At 35.6% G+C, this 22749-nt stretch overlaps 1 protein-coding gene across 1 annotated transcript; it reads left to right on the top strand.

The window, feature by feature from the left end:
* Positions 1-240: 240 nt before the first annotated feature.
* LOC120634265 (dopamine receptor 1) lies at positions 241-22200 on the top strand. Its single transcript, XM_039904755.1, has 6 exons — positions 241-317; positions 3470-3650; positions 9552-9680; positions 10989-11234; positions 19166-19413; positions 21892-22200. Exons 2-6 carry the CDS (start codon positions 3598-3600, stop codon positions 22197-22199), a joined length of 984 nt encoding a protein of 327 aa, XP_039760689.1. The 5' UTR covers positions 241-317; positions 3470-3597; the 3' UTR covers position 22200.
* The last annotated feature ends 549 nt before the right edge of the window (positions 22201-22749 follow it).

The raw sequence follows: 22749 nt of genomic DNA on the forward strand, positions 1-22749 counted from the left end.
TAATGTGGGCATTACAAGTTTATAAAATATATATATAATAAAGTGGTGTTAAGAACAATCGGTGTTTTTTTATAAACACCGAACCTTCCGCTCTAACAGATCGTTCGTTTTTATTGTTTCGTTCGTACCGTTTCATCTCGTAATGTAACGTTTCGTGCTTTTTCGTTTCGTACTGGCCTTTTTCGTACCGTTATGCTACTCATTAAAATTATTGTTCTTCTGCACGCAGGTCGCGCTTGAGTTAAACGATACGACAGTTCAATATGAAGAGGCGGAAGATCCAGATGCGGTCACATTGCTGTCCATCCTGCTCGTCGGTAAGTTTCTCGTTGGCTAATAGCCATTTCTAATGAGGGTATAAAGCCATTTTTAATCATGCTATTAACCTGACTAAAAATAGCTTTCATGGCGTCCTGAAATAAGAACAGTAGTACTTTATGCAGACAGTTTTATATGACATACAAGGTATGTCATACGTATTTTATATTAGATACCGTCGTATAATATCCTTATTCTTACTAATATTATACATGTGAATATGATTTTGTTTGTTACGCTTTCACGCAATAGAGGTTAAAATATGTGTTTAATTTTGTCCAAACTGTGGTTGGAGATAGAGGACAGAACTCCTCAGCGGACAGCAGCAGCTCCTCATTCAAGGCTTAGCGATACTGAGTACTTTAAATTTTTTTTAGAACTACAACTAAATTTAATGCCACATCAAAAAACAAAATCAAACGCACACGAAGTCGCGGGCAACAGCTAGTATGTCATAAGTATTTAATATAACTGTTTTTTATTTTTATATATGTACCAAAGCTGTGATAATAAGCACTAATAGATGACGATGACTCACGAATACGTACAATTAAATAAACAATTCTTACCAAAATACATGTACGGACTCCTTATCATAAGAAATCATGAATCTTTCTAGTTATAAATGGCAAAGTTAAAATTAAATTTCTTTTAACTTTTAATAACAAAAAAGAAAAGTTATAACTTCTCCTATATATAAATTAGGCAGGAGTTTTTTTACTTCTGTTTGTATTGGGATTTACAATCGTTTTTGCTTTTTAAAGATTTTGAAAAGCCAATTTGATTATTCTCATAATATCTTGTAGGTTTTTTTTTATTTTATTTTATTTATAACTTTTTTTTTACAAAATACAACGTTTTACAACTAACTATTATAGTTTAAGTGTAGTGGATGAAGAGGAATATTGCATGTTATAGTTTTCGACATGATAATGTTGTCTATGACGCACTATGTTCTTAAGACTTTAGGTTGGCTTGAAGTTGTTCTAGTGTTAGTAAATTCAATCAACGAGTGTAAACAACTTCAGTAAACGATGTTTAGGTTTCATCATCAAAATAGACAAAATAAAGATGTCGTGTGCTGGGAAGCGTGTTGTGTTGGCCAAGAGTCAAATTGTGTCGCATATTTTGAAATTGAAATTTTTTGTTTTTTTTTTAAATGCGTTTAAACATTTCAGTATGTAAGGATTGTTTTGTAATAAATACGTATAGGTATTGCCCTAATAACGCAAAATGAATTAAATATAGGCATTTAAGTCCAGAAATTTGCTTGACTGACAACTTCTACAAGATATTTGACGGTCGATTAGCGCAGTGGGCAGTGAACCTGCTTTCTGAGTCAAAGGCTGTCGGTTCGATTCCCACAACTGGACAGTGTTTGTGTGATGAATATAAATATTATCCAGTGTCTGGAGGTTTATCTGTATATTATTCATAAAAATATTTATCAGTCATCTTAGTACCCATAACACAAGCTTTGCACTTTGGGGCTAGATGGCGATTTGTTTATTGTCGTAGTATATTTACTGATTTATTTTTGGAATAGGTGTTGAATAATAGAAAATGCATACATAAAAACCTCTTTCCAATTTATTTTATCAATCTTTATCTCTAAGTATTTCTATTCTTCATTGATCTTTAACATTCGAATTAAAAAGAAACAACGAATCTAATAAAAATAAGATATAAGTAAACTCGTATATTGTGATTGATGGTAACATTAGCTTCTACAGATCTATTTCTTAAAAAAATATTATATGATGCCTTATTGTATTAACAAACAGTCATATTATATTATACAATCTATAACGCTGTACCAAAGAAACACGGTTCTTATATTTTCCTTGTCTTCGATAAAGGTACTAATATTCATTCTTTCTTTTTTTTTCTTTAATATCGGTGCTCTATTGTGTTTCAAGGTTTCGTCGTAATTGGAGAAAATGTCTTGTCATAGCCATAATACGTTTATACACCTTGGCAATATTTTAGAACCACTCTACCCAAATTAAAACTAGTCGAGCAATACGACAGTAGTGCTATTTAAATAGTGGCTCGAACTACTACTTACTACTATATACTACTGCTTTTTATATGCTTTTAAGACGGCCGAGTGGCGCAGAGGGCAGCGACCCTGCTGTCTGAATCCAAGGCGGGTTCGATCCCCACAACTGAAAAATATTTGTGTGATGAACATGAATGTTTTCAATGTCTGGGTGTTTATATGTTTATTAAAAGTATTTACGTAAAATTATTCATTAGTCATCTTAGTACCCACAACACAAGCTACGCTTACTTTGGGGCTAGATGGCGATGTATGTATTGTCGTAGTATATTTATTTATTTATGTGTCAGAGCTCGTCCAGGAAAGTATTTCTGCTCTAAGATGATGAAAAGCTTAACGATTATTTATTGTAAAGTCAACATCTCCTGAGGATGCTCCGGTTTCGGAGCGAAACGTGCGTATAGGGTATATTGACGGCCGATTGGCGCAGTTTGCAGCGACCCTGCTTTCTGAGTCCAAGGCCGTGGGTTCGATTCCCACAACTGGAAAATGTTTGTGTGATGAGCGTGAATATTTTTCAGTGTCTGGTTGTTTATATGTATATTCTAAGTATTTATGTATATTATTCATAAAAATATTCATCAGTCGTCTTAGTACCCATAACACAAGCTACGCTTACTTTGGGGCTAGATGACGATGTGTGTATTGTCATAGTATATTTATTTATTATTTATTGCCGAGGATCTATTTGGTGTGGAGTATAAGGATTGAAGAAATTATAAATTACACCATTCAGATTCTCCTGCTTTTCGCGGACTATAGCAAGTTAAGCTATAATTTTCATAATATATCATGGATTTCCGCAAAGTAACGCCTGCTTCTATCAAAACGGTTAGTCACTTCCTGCAGTTGAAACTAATTATTTTACCTCTAATGTTTTTAATGCTTACCATGAAATGGGAAAATTTTAAAACATTTAACAATAAAAAGCAACATTCCGCGGGTGTAAAGTGACACGTACGCGGGTCGTTATAACTGTTTTTGGACACAATGCACTGCATACAATCATGGCTGAATGAGGGTTCTGTATGTTCTTTATTCTTATTTTCAAAACGATCTTGGTTGTATTAATCAATGTTATTTTTTCAGGTATATTTCTCTCCCTCCTGATATTCGTGAGTACAGCTGGCAACATCCTGGTTTGCATAGCGATATACACAGACAGGGGGTTGAGACGGATCGGTAACCTGTTCCTGGCGTCGCTGGCGATTGCTGACATGCTAGTTGCCGCTGCTGTTATGACATTTGCCGGTGTCAACGACTTACTGGGGTGAGTTCACTTTAAACCTTGTTAGAATAATTTAGTACGGAGCCTGCTTTTGTCCCATCCATTATCATTGTAATGGCCGGTTCGCGGCTTACTCTAGTCAACAAGTGCCTTTTGGACCAACTTTTTTCAGCATTGAGGTGTCATTCGATTTGGAATGACATCTAGATTGTTAAAGTGTCTAAAGTGGGAGGGGCTTGCCCAAGCCAGAGTACCCGTTTTCGGCCGTTTCATCGCTCTGGGAAAATGTTAGGAAATTTCATCTGACGACACCCGTGAGTGAAGGGGAGGGGTGGTAACAACTGTATTCTGATCTGCCATCACCACACGGCATACTATATACCCTTAGTACCAATAAAATTTGCACAGTTGGAATCGTGGAGTCGCTTAAGTCTATCGAAACATTGTAACGTCAATGTCAAATAGACTTTGTCTCAAACTCTGTACTACTTGATTTGCATTTCACAAACGTTCCACCAAGAGTGTTGGCTGTTGAAGTTTGGACAAAATTGAGCTTTAAAACAATACACATAAGCTACATTCTACTCAGACATTACTGTATTTGGATACTCCAAAACGACTACGTTTCGTAGTGTACAAATCTTACACCTACATAGTGTACAGAGTAAAATAAACTCTCGAGCATGGTGATTCAGTACGTAATTGAACACGCGTTGTTGCCTATTGTAGGTAAATAAGGCCATAGACATGCAGTGCTGCACGATCGAGATTGCATGTTATTAAGCCATCGTTTGCGTGGTTCTCTCTTTATGTGCTTCTCGTGTTTCCCAGTTTCGCTTCTGAATATTTTGTATACAGAAGGAAGAGAAAAGAGTTGGGGCCACTCAGCGAGCGATGCAGTATGCTTGGAGTATACAATGAGAACTAAAATTAATTTGCTATGCTCCGCGAAAAGTAGGAGAATCTGTACTGTGTAATTTATAATTTCTTCAATCTTTTTACTCCACACCAAATAAATCTTCGGCAATTTCAGTATCTACGCGCGTTATTTAACAATTATTCATTGTAAAGTCAATATCTGAGGATGCACCGGTGTCGGAGCGAAACGTGCGTACATTGCCAAAAATCTTCTTTGTGTCGAGAATAAAGATTGAAGTAAATATAAATTACACGGTAAAGATTCTTCTGATTTGCGCGGAGTTAATTTTCATTGCATCATGGGATTCTGCAAAGTAATGCTTACTTAATATTTGGAGTATCTAAACATGATCGAATTAGGAATGAGGAGATCAATAGAAAACCAGAGATGCTTTCATAGGTCAACGAGTTGCGAATCTACATTTGTAATGAACGGCACATAGCTTAGAGAATCGATAGAAGTTATGGTCTCGTGGTGCTGGAATGTTGAACTTGCACCGTTGGTAGACTCCCGACGAGATGGCTCAACAAGCTAGTCGCAGGAAGCCGCAGGACTCAAGCGGCACAAGACTGTTGTATTTCAAAACACTTATGACTATCAGTGGATGTCCAATTTGATTAAGATCATATTTTCTACTATCCCATCGGTAGGGATGGATGAGGAATCTGAGCTCTCTTACTAGGTCCATAGTCTTGCATGAAGTAATTGCTAGTGTAGTTTTTAATCGTGCACCCTAAATCTATAGGCAAGAGGGAGGTGGGGAAGCAAAGAAGAGTTAGAATAGACCAGAGTAGTTCGATCAAAAATAGGAAAACAATGCACTTTTGCCGTTAGCCACAATCTAAACGGAATGAATGACGTCTAGTCCAATATGGCATCGGAGAGCAATTTTGTTCGTTAAAAAAAACATTTCTCACTTAAAAAATTGAAATAAAAAATAAAACGTTATTTCTTAGAATTATTAGAATTCCATCAACTTTGTTGATGGATGTGAATATTAATATGGAATGATTGTTGTTTAGTTTGGATCTGTTTTGTTCGTGTCTTTGACGGTGCGTTATATTTCATTAAACTCGTCTTTAATAACGGTTGCAAGTAGATATATATCTACGACCTGATGTTCAAAGTGAACCACTGGTTTAGCTGCATCGATGAATTGATAAAATCATCGAGTAAAATGGGTAAAGCAAGATCGTTTATGTTAACATACCCTTAACCTACATTGAAACCTTCGAAAACACTTGGCAAAACAACAAAGCATATTTACCCGAAGCGAAACCCGGATATGTGGTGCTTGAAACTCAAGATATCGAACTTGCGGAAATATTTTGTTAAACAACATTCAAATATTTGTATTAACCGAGTAGATCAATATAATGTTTTAAACACATAATTACTTTAGTAAAACGATAGTTTTTGTGAGAAAGCTTATTCGGGAGATTGTTCCGTTCCGAAGAGCATGGCTGCAAGTCAAATTACAGCCACATGATGTTAACTATTAATTGCTGAAAAATAAAAAATAAAATAAAAATCATACTTTGGTGTAAAAGAAGCAGCCTATATCAAGTGTCAGCGGTGCGGTGCGGTCGCGGTATTAATTTAATCCGTGCGGTCGTTTCATGAAACAGGAAAAATAATCGATGACTTACTTAATTTGATCAGCTCCTTAGAATTTTTGAACATAAATTGCTGCACCAACCCGTTCCTCCGTTTTTCCTAACGTCAAAGGTTGTCTGGAAGAGATCCCTTTAGTGATAAGACCGTCTTTGCACGCTCTATATAATTTTCTAAGTTTCTTCTGTATTTTTGGTTAATTTGTATAAAATGTGTGTGTGCAATGAAGACCTCAAACAAACAAACAAACAATATATACAAACTAAATGCAGTAATTGTACTTACCGACTTGGCTTTAATCTATACTTAACCCACCCGAGTTACAATATCGGAGGATTACAAAACAAATTCCACGGGCTTTCAAAATTATTATATTGTTGGGAACGTATTGTGTTTTTTTATACCAACTTCACAAGATTATGATCTTGTTTTGAAGTATAGGAAAGCACTTGAGTGACTTTCAATTTGCTTTGTTGGTTTACTCAAGCCAGATGGGAACGTTGGGGAAAAAGGCTAAGAAAAAAGGTAACAAAAATAAAATATAATATTAGGGTTACTCATAAGAGATCCCCTAATTAATAAAAGGGTGGGTGCTTTTCGATGGATTAGTAACGTAGTGTTATGTCACGTTCTGACTTTTAAAAGGTGAATGAATGAATGAATGAATGAATACACTTTTATTGTACACCACAAATAGAAAATTCACATAGTACAAATATAATAGGGCGTTAAGGTAGAAGGTGCAATTTGGCGGCCTTATCGATATACAGCGACCAGGCAACTAAATCGTAGAATGAAATACTATGGAAGCTTGGTAGGTAGAACAACATTTATATATATGATACTAGCTGTTACCCGCGACTTCGTCTGCGTCTGATTTTGTTTTTATCGTATTCAGTATCGCTAAGCCTTAAATGAGTACATGTGACTGTCAATTAATTATAGACAAATAATTTGCAATAAAATAAAATTGCGACTATAATTAAAGATCTAAGCTATCCTATCTCTTAAGTTGGACCAGACTGCTCACGGTGTGCCAATTTAATTTAAAATCGGTTAAGTAGTTTAGGAGTCCATCGCGGACAAACATCGTGACAGGAGATTTATATATATTAAGATGAGTCTCTGTCAGGTGTGATGTCAGTGATCTCAGTTGAAGTGTTATAATTGTTTTGTCACGCTTTTGGGTCTTGCTCTTATAATTTAAACTATAGTTTTATAATAGTGGAACCTTGAATTGAACACAAAGCCAAAAATAATATAAATAAGTTTTACACTTTTTATAGAGGCAATTTAAATGAAGAGAAAAGAAAATCGTTTTCACTTATTTCATTTGCCTTTTATAAAGATAGACTTGTAATTAATTGGTACTATTTGAACTAAAATCTATCATTGTATGATGTAATTTCTTCACATTCCAAAAAAATATGGACTTTATAAAAAATACAGTCTGTTAGCATATCGCAATAACTGTAGCAAGCAGCTGTTGGGAGGCTTCGGGCCTGGCTAGGTACCATTCTGCCGGCAAAGATGTGCCACCAAGCAATTTAGCTTTCCGGTGCTGTCTCGCGTAGAAAGCGATGCGAGGTATGGAGTTAATATAAATGATTTAGAACAAACAGATTAGCCTGCTATCATTCGACGAACTGGCGTTGTGGGCAGTTTGATTCCCACTACTGGGAAATGTGTGATGAACATGAATGTCTACCGCGCACTTGCAAACTGTGGAACAATCTCCCATCTGATGTGTTCCCTCAAAAATTCAATCTAGGGTAATTCAAGGGGCGGATAAACAAATTCCTTAAAAGCCGGCAACGCATCGGTGGCTCCTCTGGTGCTGCAGATGTTTATGGGCGGCGGTGATCACTTACCATCAGGTGACAAACTTGCTCGTTTGCCCGCTATTAATATATAAAAAAAAATCAAAAAATGTTTTTCAGTGTCTGGGTGTTTTTCTGTATATTCATAAAAATATTCATCAGTCATCTTGGTATCCATAACACAAGCTACACATACTTTGTGGATAAATGGCGCTGTGTGTAATGTCGTATTATATTTATTATTATATTAGACTGCATCATTACTTACCACCAGATGAGATTGCAGTTAAGAGCTGAATACTAGTGGAATAAAAAAAGCAACTCCTAAAATCTTCAAGAAAATTTAAAGTATTAATTTAAAAATAAGTTTGTTGCCGCTACATATTTCATCTATAGCCATAGCTTTATATTAAAAAATAAAATTAAAATAGTAGATTCTTCAGCAAGTGCATAAAGCAAACTGAGTTTAACACTACTTTACATTTCGATTAAGACATAATCAATAATAGTGGTATAATATGTCTCTAATAAAATTCGAAACTGCTACAAAAAATGTGTTTTCCTCCTACCATCGAACACACGATTATGCACAAGAGCAAAAAAGGGGTTTATTCTGGTTCTACTGGTATACTCACGGTGTTTGAAGATAACCCAAATATTATAAGTGTAGGTAACTCAGCGGAGACCTCGAGAAACTAAAAGAATACAAGAAACAAAAAAATTTGCGAGGAGCTGGAAAGCTAAATAAATATACTACTACAATACACACATCGCCATCTAGTCCCAAAGTAAGCGTAGCTTGTGTTATGGGTACTCAGATAGCTGATAAATAATATACCTACATAAATACTAATAACATTTAGATAAACACCCAGGCACTGAAAAATGTATATATTTCATGTATATCACACAAAAAACGTCCAGCAGGGTCGCTACCCACTGCGCTAATCAAAAAAAGCTGCAAAACGTGCACCTGCTGAAAATAAGATTCAAGGAGTCCTCAAAAGTACAAAAAAAGTCTTAAAGCCGATCTGACCTTTAAGACACGTAGAACACACGTACGCCGGAATTTTATTAGAAAATACCACCTAAGGTTTTTATTCTAGACACTAATGCTTAATACAAATGCATAAAAGGAAATTGTCCATGCTCCTAGTTTTATAGGAAAAACTTTCCTTTACTGTTATTGCTATAATTTTCGTTTATATTCGATACCTTTTGCATATAAGTATTGTTATTTGAATACCAAATGTGTGTACGTAATATGTTTACGCTATACCGACAGAATTAAGAACAAACAAACACCATGAACACAACTAGTTTGAATACAGAGACTTCGCTCTATTTACGTTTAAAAAAATTGTTTGGATGTCTTTTAAATTAAATTTTATTTGCTTCTTGTAAAGACATATACCTATTTGGAATTTAAGAAGATGGCACATTTCGTACGATTTTCCACCGGCTGACCTCCGAACTTCAATATGAAGATGGCACCTAATGCTTTTTATGATCTATGAACTATTATTTTAAAACATGCTTTAGTACCTAATCAATGAGCTAGAAAAATGACCGCTTATTCTATTTGTCTAGATACTGGGTGTTCGGCGAGCAATTCTGCGACACGTGGGTTGCGTGTGACGTGATGTGCTCTACCGCCTCAATACTGAATCTGTGCGCCATCTCACTGGACCGCTACATCCATATCAAAGATCCTTTAAGGTAAGTGTTCAATATCATCATTATTATTATCATTTTAATAATATTCATCATTATCATTATTATTATAATTATCACTGTCATCACTATTATTACCATCACTATCATCCTCATTCCCAGCATCATTATCATTAGTATCATCGTCATCAGCTTTCTTGCAATAGTCATCATACCAAATATAATATAATAGTTTTTCAAAGTCTTAAGTGTGTATAAAATAATTAAACTGGCAGTTACTTGTGAGGAGTGGCCTCATATCATATCAGTACATATGATGATGAGGTAGGTGGTGCAATAAATAAGTTTTAAAATTATACAAATATATATATAAATATAACTATAATATATATATATATAAAAATATTTAACATATAAATACAAATAAAATATATAACATAAATACCTATATAAATATATAACATATAACATCCTCAATTTATATGAAATACATAAATAATTAAAAATACACACTTAAAATGATCCGCTTCAGCGATGTTCGGCTGAAAGAGACAAATAATGATCCTTCACTAGTTTCTTGAAGGTCTCAATCTCAATCAATAGATCAGAGAACCTAAGTACTTACCAACTTTTAAAGTACCTTCTTATAATAATGCATATGGCCAGCGAACCTGGGAATATATGCTGCCATCACTCATCAATAAGCTTCTAAGACAAGACAAATAGGCTTTCTAAGACATTTTAATTATTTAAAATACAGATTACATAACTCAGAAAAGTTAGAGGTGCGTGCTGGGATTTTAAGTGAAAGTGAAGTCAAGCTCCTACCTAAAGCACAGCGCTTTAGGTAGGAGCTTGACTTCACTTTTTGACTTCACTGCTTCATAATCTGAAATTCATGCAACGTGTGTAAATGTTAACACGCTTTTATTAGCTTCACCTGTATGTATGTTTGTATGTGACCGACCCCTTTGAGCTCGGTTTTGTCCTACTTTGAACGATTAAATTTGATTCAAACTTTGTAGACATATCGAGGATATCGATAGAAAAAAATATTTTATTTAAAAAAAAGCGTGGGATGCTTTTTAAGATATTATCAAAATAATAATCACTCTACTCATATCTGTCAATAAAATATTTATAACTATTGACACCATGCACCCCACGCTTTTTAACATGCTTTTATTAGTTTTACAATATATTTTACACTATTATTAATTTATATTTATTGAAATTTTTAAAACTATTCTTAATTTAAATTTATTAAAATTTATTTTCTATTTTCTAGTTCGGTTTTCTAAAAAAAGCGTGTTTTTTAGTTTTTTTTTAAACTATTTTTTTTTTTGTAACTAGATACGGTCGCTGGGTGACACGTCGAGTAGCCATTGTCACGATCGCTCTTATATGGCTGCTGGCAGTGTTGGTGAGCTTCCTGCCAATCTCCCTGGGCCTCCACCGCCCTCCAGATGAAGAAACGACAACGCAACGTCCACCCCGATATCCGACGTGCGCTCTAGTCCTGACCCCGACCTACGCCATCGTATCCAGCTGTATATCGTTCATACTTCCCTGCATTGTCATGATCAGCATATATTGCAGGTGAGTGATCTTACCATGATCTTTGAATATGAATTTTTTGCCAAGGATATATTCCACGACCATTGTATATTTATATAGACTAAATTCTCCGCCATTGTGAAAGTTACAGGAATTCTGAAGTATTTTTATCGTAATTAAATTAATCAGTGATTAAATTAAATTAATCACCAAATCCCAATAAGTATTACCTCGAATTGGATCTGTTGGAAAAGAATGGTGTTCTTATGCTTTTCTTTCATACTTTTTACCTTTTATAAACTTATAATAAATAATAAATAAATATACTACGACAATACACACATCGCCATCTAGCCCCACAGTAAGCGTAGCCTGTGTTATGGGTACTAAGATGACTGATGAATATTTTTATGAATTATATAATAATAATAATTATTCACAAGAATGTACTTACATACAGTTTTTAAAATGTAAAGTAGTTATTATAATATTTATACAAACAAATGCGTGCCTCACTAATTATATTGGTGTGTATACAATAAATGTATGTAATGGTGCCATTTAAAATCTACTGTCCCTGATTTAGGTTAAAAACCTGTATTACAGGCGACAGTGCTCTCCTTAAATTGTTGTTTCGATGATTGAGTGTATGATTGTGCGTATGTGAGTTTGCGTCGCGTAGGTAATTGTGCTCGCGTATATGTTTGCTTATACAATATATACTGAAAAACATTCATGCTCATCACACAAACACTTTCCAGCAGTGGGAATCGAACCCACCGCCTTGGGCTCAGAAAGCAGGGTCGCTGCAAACAGCGCCAATCGGCCGTCAGTGGACTACTATTAGAAATTATAGTTTAGATCATTTCACATCAATTATCTGCCATTGTAAGAACTTAATTTTAACTCTCAATTATAAATGATAAAAATCTGCTGTATACCAGTAAACCATTGCGCTTCACACTGTTTCCTCGGTGAACATGTTTGAGACGAGTGTGGCGCTTGATTCGCTCCGTATCCATTAGGGTCAGCACAGCGAACTCTGCTAGATTGCACAACCCCACCAACACACCAGCCTACACACTGGGAATTTAAAATAATAAATTAGTTTTAATGCTATCAATATTAATTATGAGACATTGAGTTTTTCTATTAAGAATATTTTTATTACCAACCCCGAGTTTAAAAATGTTGCTACCTTTTTACATTATTAGAATTTTTTATTTTGTTATTTTTTATTTTAGCCTATAGTGAAGAAATATTTAAAATCGGTCTAGTACTTTTTGAGCCTATTCAAAAGCAAACAAAAAAAATCTTTCCTCATTTTAATATCGATAAATATACAATTTAAATGCCTTCTAAACATTTTGGAATGTATAAAGACTTCGTTGAATTCTCGTAAAAAGGGATCAATATAAAATCTAAAATATTGGTTCCTAAATTAGTTTTAAAGCGCTTATGATACTATAATGTTCATTTTGTATCGTTTTTTTAACTGCCAGTCTACACTATCAATTATGAGACATTGAGCTTTTCTGTTAAGAATATTTTTATTACCAGCCCCGAGTTTATAAATTTTGCTACTTTTTTACATTATTAGAATTTTCTATTTTGTTGATTTTTTTTTTTATTTTAGTTTATGCTACTTAGTGATAGTTCGGGTTTCTTTTAGTGAAGAAATATTTAAAATCGGTCTAGTACTTTTTGAGCCTATTGACAAGCAAACAAAAAAAATCTTTCCTCTTTTTAATATCGATAAATATATAATTTAAATGCCTTCTAAACATTTTGGAATGTATTTAAAAGACTTCGTTGAATTCTCGTAAAAAGGGATCAATATAAAACCCTTGGACTCGTGAAAGACAAAATTCGTGTAAACCTCAACCGATTTGCAAAAACTCCAAACATGTGTGAAATCTATTTTCAAAAGTTATTTTTGTTGATACTGCGAGATTCCTCACATTTATCCATCGCTTCTATATAGCTGCTAGTTTTATGAGTTAGACCCACCACGAAGATCTAATCCGGATTGGTGGGCCTTAATGTAAGCTAAGAACCTGTGAGCTGTACTAACTGTTGGCTGAAACCTACTAAGAGTTTATAACAGAAAACCCCAACAAATCTGGTCCCGACCCGGGTTTCTCATATTATTAAATAAAAAGAGATATATAACGCGTTTTAATAAATGAATAAAAAGAGAAAAAAAAAAAAAAGAAAAAATTAAATAATAAAACTTATTACACTGTATACTGTATGTAAACTGTGTGAAATATTATAATTTTTATTAATAAATGTTCTGCCTCTCTACTACATAGGGTTTACATAACAATTGATTTTTGTGATATTGTTATGAACAATGTATGAGTGAAATGCAAAAAAAAAATTAATTTAAATTGAATTCAAACCCTGGACTAAAAAACGTTTTATTCCGACCGCTCATTAATATCCCTACTCCTATCCCTATCCCTACTTCCCTATCCCTATCCCTACTTCCCTACTAATATTATAAATGTGCATGAAAGTTTGTTTGTTACGCTTTCACGCAGAAACTACTTAACCGATGCTCATGAGACTTTGTACACATATTCTTGGAAGTGTTAGAAGTAATATAGGATACTTTTTATCCCGACATTAAGCTCGGTTCGTTTGGGAGAGGGGATGAAAGTGTTTTACGATTTTACACCATTACTCCGACAAATTATAACCGATTTAAATAATATTTTTTGTACTATAGAGGTTATAATATGTGTTTAATTTTTCCCAAACTATGTGTAAATCTGATGAATGAGGATGCAAACCCCTCATATGAGGCTTTGCGATAATGAATACTTTAAATTTTTTTAGAACTACAACTAAATTGAATGCCACATCAAAAAACAAAATCAAACGCAGACGAAGTCGCGGGCAATAGCTAGTAGCTTATAATACACTACGATAAATATTAACGTGTAAAGCAAACGTTTTATATCATGTTATTTAATCTGGACCCACTCTCATACTGTCGATGTCAACATAATGGTTTACAGACAGAGTTGGCTATTGGTTAAGACGTCATAAAAAGGTCCATGCTCGCTTTGTGTTATGGGTCATCAAAAATAGAGCACATAAACTTTAGCACTAAACTAAACATGTTATCTGGCGATGGTATTTACTTTCAGCAAATCAGATGGTGTATCGAAGACATTTCGGAGTGTGCTCAGGAGCTATTCGATTTTGTTAAACCATCTCCTTTCCACCATCGAACTGCGACAGAATCTGCACCGTTACGTTGTTGAAATACCATCAACACGTACGAAGCGTTTGGCTTCTTCCTTTCTGATACTCACCGCGAAGGCCTGGAATGCCCTCCCATCTTCCGTCTTCCCCGCAGTGGCGTGCACTTCATACATGCACAAAAGCATGTATGAAGCATGTGCATAATATCCAAATTATTTTATATCACTCGGAGAATTTTTCAATTTTATGCCATGTACCTGCTTTATGCATATGGAGTCACTCTCATGCCGAGAGACGTGCCCGAAGAATTGTAAGATACGACTCTGTACTAACGTCGAAAGACGTTTTTTAATGCCGATTTCTTGGAGTATAGAGATGTTGGTACGAAATTCGGTCCATGAAACTTTGATTTTAACCGCTCTATTATCTTAGAGGAAGCCTGAGTCTAGTTATATATTTTTTAAGATATTATTAAGTATTCTTATGAACAAATTTTTATCTAAATCAATTTACCATGTTTATAATGGGTTAGAAAGTAAACAATCTGACCTTCCAGCCAATGAACACAGAATTCAGAACGTACAGAAACCGTGTACACAGCGGAAATTGAAGCACTAAAAACCACTCTACTTTAGCAGTGTGAACAAGCGATTAGTCATTTCATTCCATTTAGCAGTTGCCAGTAATTATTTTACCTCCACCGTTCTATAGTAAATTAACTTAAAATATATTGTAATCTCCTTTTTCTTTCATTTTTATTTTTTAGTTACCTTATCGTCTTCTATGTAACATGCGATATCATGTGACAATGATATTGTCCTAGAATGTTTCGACTCATTCACCCTTCTCGGAATTGACATTATTGTAACATAAATAGGAAACCACATATACAAAAAATTAAAACTAAACTGTCTCGATTCACATACGCATTGAGAGAGCTAAAAAAATCAACGAACACAGAAGCGACACTGTAAGCCTACTTCGCGTATGCAAATGCCTGGCTAAGCTACGATGTCCTATTATGGGGAAATAGTACAGAGGTAAATAAACTTTTTGTACTACAAAAAAATGCGTTCGTATTATAAAAATATGAAAAACACATAAAGCTGTGCGCCTCATTTTAAATCGTTAAAAATTTTGACATGAAACATGAAAAATTACAAAAACATACTAGAAACATGCAAATTTGTAAGAAAACATCCCGAATTTTTAAAAAAAACTTCAAGACATGCCCCGGCATGATTCATAGCGGCGCATGCGCAAACACAACTTGGTCCTACCGCCATCTAAGTTAAAAATCCACAGCACCGGCCCAAACCCCATGTGCACCAAAATTTACAACAAAATCCCGGAACATGTAAAAGAAAAAGAAAGTATAAACTTATTTGCAAAATCCTTATAACATTACTTGCTGGAGAAAGCTTATTATAAATGAAACGACTTCCTAAATGAGAATATTTAATATTGACAAGAAATAAGTCCGCCTCTCAATCTGGTTACAGCGCCCTCACAGGGTTCCATTTCAAATGTAAACATTAGATTGACATTCTTTTTTGAAAATATAATAATTATGTAATATATATGACATTGTAATGGACTTGTAATAAATAAATAAATAAATAAATGTCTATTATTTCTAATATCAACACAAATATTTTTTTTTTGTTTGTACGTTTTTATGTTTATTTCTTGTTATGGAAGAGCGGTGCCTTCTGACACAGAGGGGTATAATACCCTTAAAAGAAGGCTCCAGCCGTTAGCGTTTACAGTAATTTTATTTACCCAAATAAACTATTTTTATTTTATTTTAGACGTTTACCATAAAATGGAATACGGGGAAAGTTTGTGAGATAGCAACATTTTGCGGTTGTGAAATGAAAGGTACGCGGGGCGTTTTCACTGTTTTTTTTACTGTAACTAACAGCTGAATTAGGATTCTGTCTGCTCTGAATTCTGTGCCAATAAAGTATTTAAGTGCTCAAAATCACGTTGATTTTTTCTGGTTGAAAGAAGAATCGAAAATTAACAAACCAGCCAATATATATTAACATTCATAGTATAAGTAGGAATGCTTGGATGTGGCTTGAAGTAATGTACAGATATTCGAATCTCCTAGCAAAGTAGGTACTTAGAAACTTTAGTGTTAAGCATACAACCTAATCTTGCGGATACATACTTTATAGAACTTCAACTAGAAATTACAATGCCTGAAATTCGAGCACAAATTCATAAACTAATAACACAATTCGGATACCGAGAGACTGAAATACATTTTCTACATAAGTAACTCATTTAGAAGCGTGAATTAATTTCGGATACATTATTGTTTTAACTTTAGCTTTTGCTCACATCTTCATCTGCGTATTACCTATGAGTTTAATCTTTATATATACCAAAGATCTACAGATATGCTTATTTATTGATATGATTGATTTAATATCATCATCATCATCATCGACCCATCACCTCTATGGGCATGGGTCTCCACTCGTAATGAGAGGAGGTTAGGTCGTCACCATGCTGGTGAAGTGGGGATTGGTGGACTTCACACGTCTTTCGGAGTTGGAGTACTCTCAGGCATGCAAGTTTCCTCACGATCTTTTCCTTCACCGTTGAAGCAAGTGCGAGTATTTAACTGCCTAAATTAAAAACGAAAAGTTACAGTTGTGTGGGATTGTGCTCGACTTCATTTTCGGGGGGCCGAGTTCAAATCCAACATACCTCTAAGTTTTCTAAGTTGTGTACCGATTCTCCGGCTTTTCGCGGATTATAACAAATTAGGCTTAATTTTCATAATATATCATGGATTTTCGCAAAGTAACTTCTGCTTTTATCCAATATGTGCGTATTTTTAGGTTATTAAAATATTGCTTGAACGGTGAAGGAGAACATCGTGAGGAAACCTGCATGCCTAAGAGTTCTTGATAATGTTCTCAAAAGTGTGTGGAGTCCACCAATCCGCACTGGGCCAGCGTGGTGGACTCCGGCCTTAACCCCTTCTCATAATGGGGGGAGACCTGTGCCCTATAGGGGGCCGGTAATGGGTTGATATGATGATAATACTAGCCTTGATTACCAGAGTCACAGTTTGAAGTCCTGCCGGTTTCAATCATAAATTTGTATATGCAATTTAATTTATGATGAATATGTATTTGAAAAACTTGCACTGTTCCTGAACTCCTCATATCTTCATCTCTTGAGTGTTAGAGAGACATCTGAGACTGATTTTACATATACAAATTTGACGAGATCAACGCTTCGTAATTGCTCGACGTTATTCGTCCTACACATTTAAGGAAAAAAGTATGAGAACACTTTTAAAGTGGGACGCAGTGCTAAATGTAGCCCTAGAAAGTGGGCATTAACTCTTGTTTGTTGAGTAATTCAGCCATTTCTAACTCAACCCGAAGAATAAATTGTCCATGTTAGGAGCAGTAACCATCTGTTGTGTTATAAATATTAATGAACAGTCTCACTTCTCGTGAACTTGGCAACAGCTGTCCTATTTTATATGGGTAGGTATAGTCGCCATTATAACGTCAATTCTCATCTCTACTAATATCGCAGGCTAAGTATACGTTATCATCATTAACAAGCCGTTAGCGGCCCACGTGATATTCAACTACTTAAAACACCTGTAACTTCTAAAAGTAAGAAGTAATTTTTTTCAAGTTGGCCTAGTTTCTAAGCACTTTGAAACGGCGTCTGTCTGTTTGTGGTGACTGTACCACCGGTTCGGAAGGCAGATTCTGCTCAGACGAAACCGCCAAGAAACTCTGCAGTGTCTTTTTTCCAACGGCAACAATTTACATTTCACATTCTTTTAACTTTTCAAACTTGTGAGAGATGAAAGCGGAGCCGGAAGTTTCCGAGCAACCTTAGTATAGTAACCTTGTAATAAATGTGTTTTAAAATATTCTTTAAACATCAATAGTCCAGTTAAATTTGGAATAATTTTATAAAAGCATGTAGTCCAACCTACCAATTACCTCTGTACCTTTTGCAGACAATATGCAGATGTGAGCTGTGATATCTTAGTGGCAAAGGCTTCGGTTTCACTTTCAGGGGGCCGAGTTCGAATCCCAGGACGGGATCTAACTTTTCTAAGTTATGTGCGTTTCAGGCAAATAAAATATCACTTGCTTTAACGGCGAAGGAAAACATCGTAAGGAAACCTGTATGCCTGAGAGTTCTCCAAAATGTTTTCAAAGGCTTGTTGAGTCCACCAATCTGCACGGGGCTAGCGTGGTGGACTACGGCCTAAACCCCTTCTCATTGTGGGAGGAGACCCGTGCCCTGCAGTGGGAAGATAATGGGTTGATATTATAATTATAATGATGATGCAGATGTCACTTATTTAAGCCTATTTCTTATACTTACTTATATTATAAACTCGTAAGTGTATTTGTGTGTTTATTTGTCCTTTCTTTTCGCCCTAGCTTAGCGACCAATCAACTTGATTTTTGTCCTAGAGTAAGTTAAAAGTACGGAGATAAACTTAAGCAGTGGCGTGCACTTCATATATGCACATAAGCTCTGCATACCCTAAAATTTGTATCACTCATAAACGCCAAGGATTGTTCCGTTTTATGGCATTTTCTTTATGCATACCCTGGTCAAAAAACCTGTGCACGCCACTGAACTTAAGCTACCTTTCATCTCAGCACGGTAGGTATTAATAAACCGTTATAAACGCGGAAGCGTCAAGATCCTAAATGTTTATTTGTGCTTACAGATATTTTTTTCTTGTCCAACAGATTGTACTGCTACGCTCAGAAGCACGTCAAGTCCATCCGGGCGGTGACCAGGACGGTACAGCTCCCTGACAATCGGACCAAGTCCGTCCGTACCAGGGTCCACACCCACGTCCACTCCTCCCCGTACCACGTGTCGGACCACAAGGCTGCCATCACCGTGGGGATCATCATGGGGGTGTTTCTGCTTTGCTGGGTGCCATTTTTCTGTGTGAACATTGTTGCTGCTTTCTGCAAGACTTGTATACCAGGTAAGATCAACTTAGCGTTATTGCTTAGAACTAGGTAGTAAAGTTTTTTGTGGCAGAGCTCACCCAGGGAAAGTTCTACCGCCACGCTGAATATAAGGCACATAACAATTCGCGAAGCATGCCAGAAACACGTCGTATAAAGTGCCGCCTTGGGTCCAACAACCTGAGGCGAAAGTGTTAAGCATTATGTGTCTGTTAACACACCAACAGGGCTAGAACAGGCAGGAGACAAAAATTATATACCCCGATAATATCCTCTGATATTTAATTTACGTGCCTACCTGATTGATCAAGTTTTTTTTTTTTTTTCTTTTATAATAAACAAACACACATCGCCATCTAGCCCCAAAGTAAGCGTAGCTTGTGTTATGGGTACTGAGATAGCTGATGAATTTTTTTTATGAATATAATACACATAAATACTTATAATACACAGATAAACACCCAGACACTGAATAACATTCATGTTCATCACACAAACATTTTTCCAGTTGTGGGAATCGAACCCACGGCCTCGGACTCAGAAAGCAGGGTCGCTGCCCACTGCGCCACTCGGCCGTCAAAGTTGTGGGAGATGATAAATTTTCATCTTTTCCCCAGGACTATAATTGTCTCCAGCAGGGCTAGCACAGACAGGAGACAAAAATTATATTCCCTGACAGGGGATATAATTAACGTGTCCACCTCCTAAAGCACGAGCACTAGGAGAAGTTTACTCTTGTTTTCTATTAGACAAATATTATTTGGATATTATTTCTACTTGTGCGCCAGTGCTCTGAGACTTGATAAAGCTGTGGGAGAAGATACATTTTCATCTTTTCCTCGGGGATATACCTTATTGTCTCCAGCAGGGCAAATGATATCCCCTGACAGGGGATTTAAATAACGTCCACCTTCTAAATTACGGGAACATAGAGTAGAAGTTTACTCTTGTTTATTATTAGACATATATTATTTGGATATTATTTCCACTTGTGCGAACAGTGCTCTGAGACTTTAAATAGCTGTGGGAGAAGATTAATTTTTATCCTGGAAAGGATATAATTGAACGGGGATATAATTGTCTCCTGCCCATGCTAGTCGTGCTGCAACTAAAATCACGTGGGACACAGCAATGTTACTCGTACTTGGCGGCAGAAATAAAATGGCGTTAGTGCTTCCCCGGACGAGAGGTCATAAAAAGCTGTACTACCTACTATTCAAAGGAAATTTATACGTACAAATAAAGTTTAATTTGCTCTAAAATTAGGAGAACTAGAAGATAATAGTTTTTATTCGCGTTTATGGCGTCATATAAATATGTGGGATCAAAGTTTAGCATAACACCGAGCGGGCACCAACCAATAGCTCGGAATATGTGAGATGAGAAAGTAGCCGACGAAACTAATAACAAATTGATCGAATATTCTATTACAAATATTGGGTCAGTGTGATATATTGGGTCAAATGCTTATTATTAAAACATCGTTGGAGATAATATAACACGAACAGAACATTTTGGGGGGAACATATGTAATTAATGAATCAAGATACACGGTTCATTACATTCGTCTGATTAATAAGACTACTCATAAAAATCTAAGTATAAACGGTTATAGTTTGATATATATTGGATAGAATGTCTCGGAAAAGATGGGCACGAAAAATTATTTTATGAAAGTAGGAAATTTGAATTTTGAAATACCAAACTTTGGAGTAAAAAAATATGCTAAATGGAGAAATGGAAATAGGTGAGATTGGTGTACATACTGAATAATAATAATAAAATGCAGTGCTAGTCAGTTGGTAACCTCGACTTCACTTTGGGGTGGCCGAGTTCGAATCCCAGCACGCATCTCTAAATTTTCTAAACTAAGTCCGTTTTAATTAAATTAAAAAACGTATCACTTGCTTCAACGGTAAAGGAAACCTGAATGGCTGATAGTTCTCCATAATGTTCTCAAAGGTGCGTGGTGTCAACCAATCCGCACTGAGCCAGCGTGGTGACTACGGCCTTCTCCGTCTAAGATTGATTCCTTGCTTAGATAGGACGTAAAGGAATGAATGAATAAAATGAATTTTGAATTTTGAATTTTGAATTTGAATTTTGAACAAACAAACACAATTTCGCATTTATGAAGTATAACTTGTGACGTAATAACACTCTAAACAATGTGGTATTGCTTTTTTTAGATAGGACTTTATTATATAAAGATCATAATCGTGCATGACAAAGTAGTGTCCGGGATTCTCGAAACGTACTTCAAACATAATTAGAATATTCTTAATACATTCCATAAAACTTATCAAACCATTGTTTCTCCTTAATAAACCTTTAAAAATATATTTTAACAAGCGACACTGCAGTTTACAATTAGTTTTAATATTTTATAGACCTGTGACTGCATTGCAGTCACGTGACTGCATTGCAGTCCCCGAACAGTTTATTTATTAATTTGAATAATTCATTGAATTTCTGACGCACTGACTTTGTTTCAGATCTCGCGTTCAAAATCCTCACGTGGCTAGGCTATTCCAATTCCGCTTTCAATCCGATCATTTACTCCATATTCAACACGGAGTTCCGGGAGGCGTTCAAAAAAATACTCACGTCCAAATACCCCCCCTGCTGCGGCTACCAAACGGTTCGAGCGAACACACCTACCAGAAACGATAATTTTGTCACTGACTACGGAACGAAAACTTTAGTCGTCAGGAGAAGTGGATCACTAGGACTGTCTGGAGTTGATCCTACTCCGAGATCGTCAGCCGAGTCAGTCAAGCCTTTGAGGGATTACCACATCTGACAAGAAGACGGGGGCAGCAATAACGGGCTGCTCGATAAAAGTGATGTTGTGTAAGTGCGCAAAACTTGTTAATGTCCTAATGAACCAAAAGTTTAAAAAATTAAGAATCCAGTTAATGGGGTTTTTTGGAGTTTGAATTCTACTCCCAGGTGGTCAGTCGAAGCCAGTCAATCTTTTCAAAGATGGCTCGATAAAAGTGGTGTTGTGTAAGCGTGAATAAAACTTGTTTATGATGTCCTAATGAACCAAAAACTGTATTCAATTAGAAGAAGTGTAATTTAGTCAAGCAGTCGAGCCTCGAAATGCGGACTACTTGGGACTAATCACAAAACTCTAAAACCAGCGTGTTTTATGATTGGTTGTGCAAGCCATCGCGGATGTCTACACTGGCTCGGCCTTAAAATATGGAATATCACATCTAGAAAAAAGACGTGAATAGCCAAAACAGACTATTCAATAAAAGTGTTGTGTGTAAATGCTTGTAGGAACTGGTTCTCTTCACTTTTTGTGTCTAAAAATTTAAAGGAACTGTTTTTACTTCACTTTTTCA

This window comes from Pararge aegeria, chromosome 23 (genome assembly GCF_905163445.1).
Source record: "Pararge aegeria chromosome 23, ilParAegt1.1, whole genome shotgun sequence".
NCBI classification, from domain to species: domain Eukaryota; kingdom Metazoa; phylum Arthropoda; class Insecta; order Lepidoptera; family Nymphalidae; genus Pararge; species Pararge aegeria.

What these genes read in the sequence shown, in the direction of transcription:
- LOC120634265 (XM_039904755.1), top strand. Translation starts at nt 3,598, where the DNA reads ATGCTAGTTGCCGCTGCTGTTATGACATTTGCCGGTGTCAACGACTTA. An exon ending in GGTGTCAACGACTTACTGGG is followed by an intron (nt 3,651 to 9,551) that starts GTGAGTTCACTT and finishes CTATTTGTCTAG; the next exon opens with ATACTGGGTGTTCGGCGAGC. An exon ending in CTGCAAGACTTGTATACCAG is followed by an intron (nt 19,414 to 21,891) that starts GTAAGATCAACT and finishes ACTTTGTTTCAG; the next exon opens with ATCTCGCGTTCAAAATCCTC.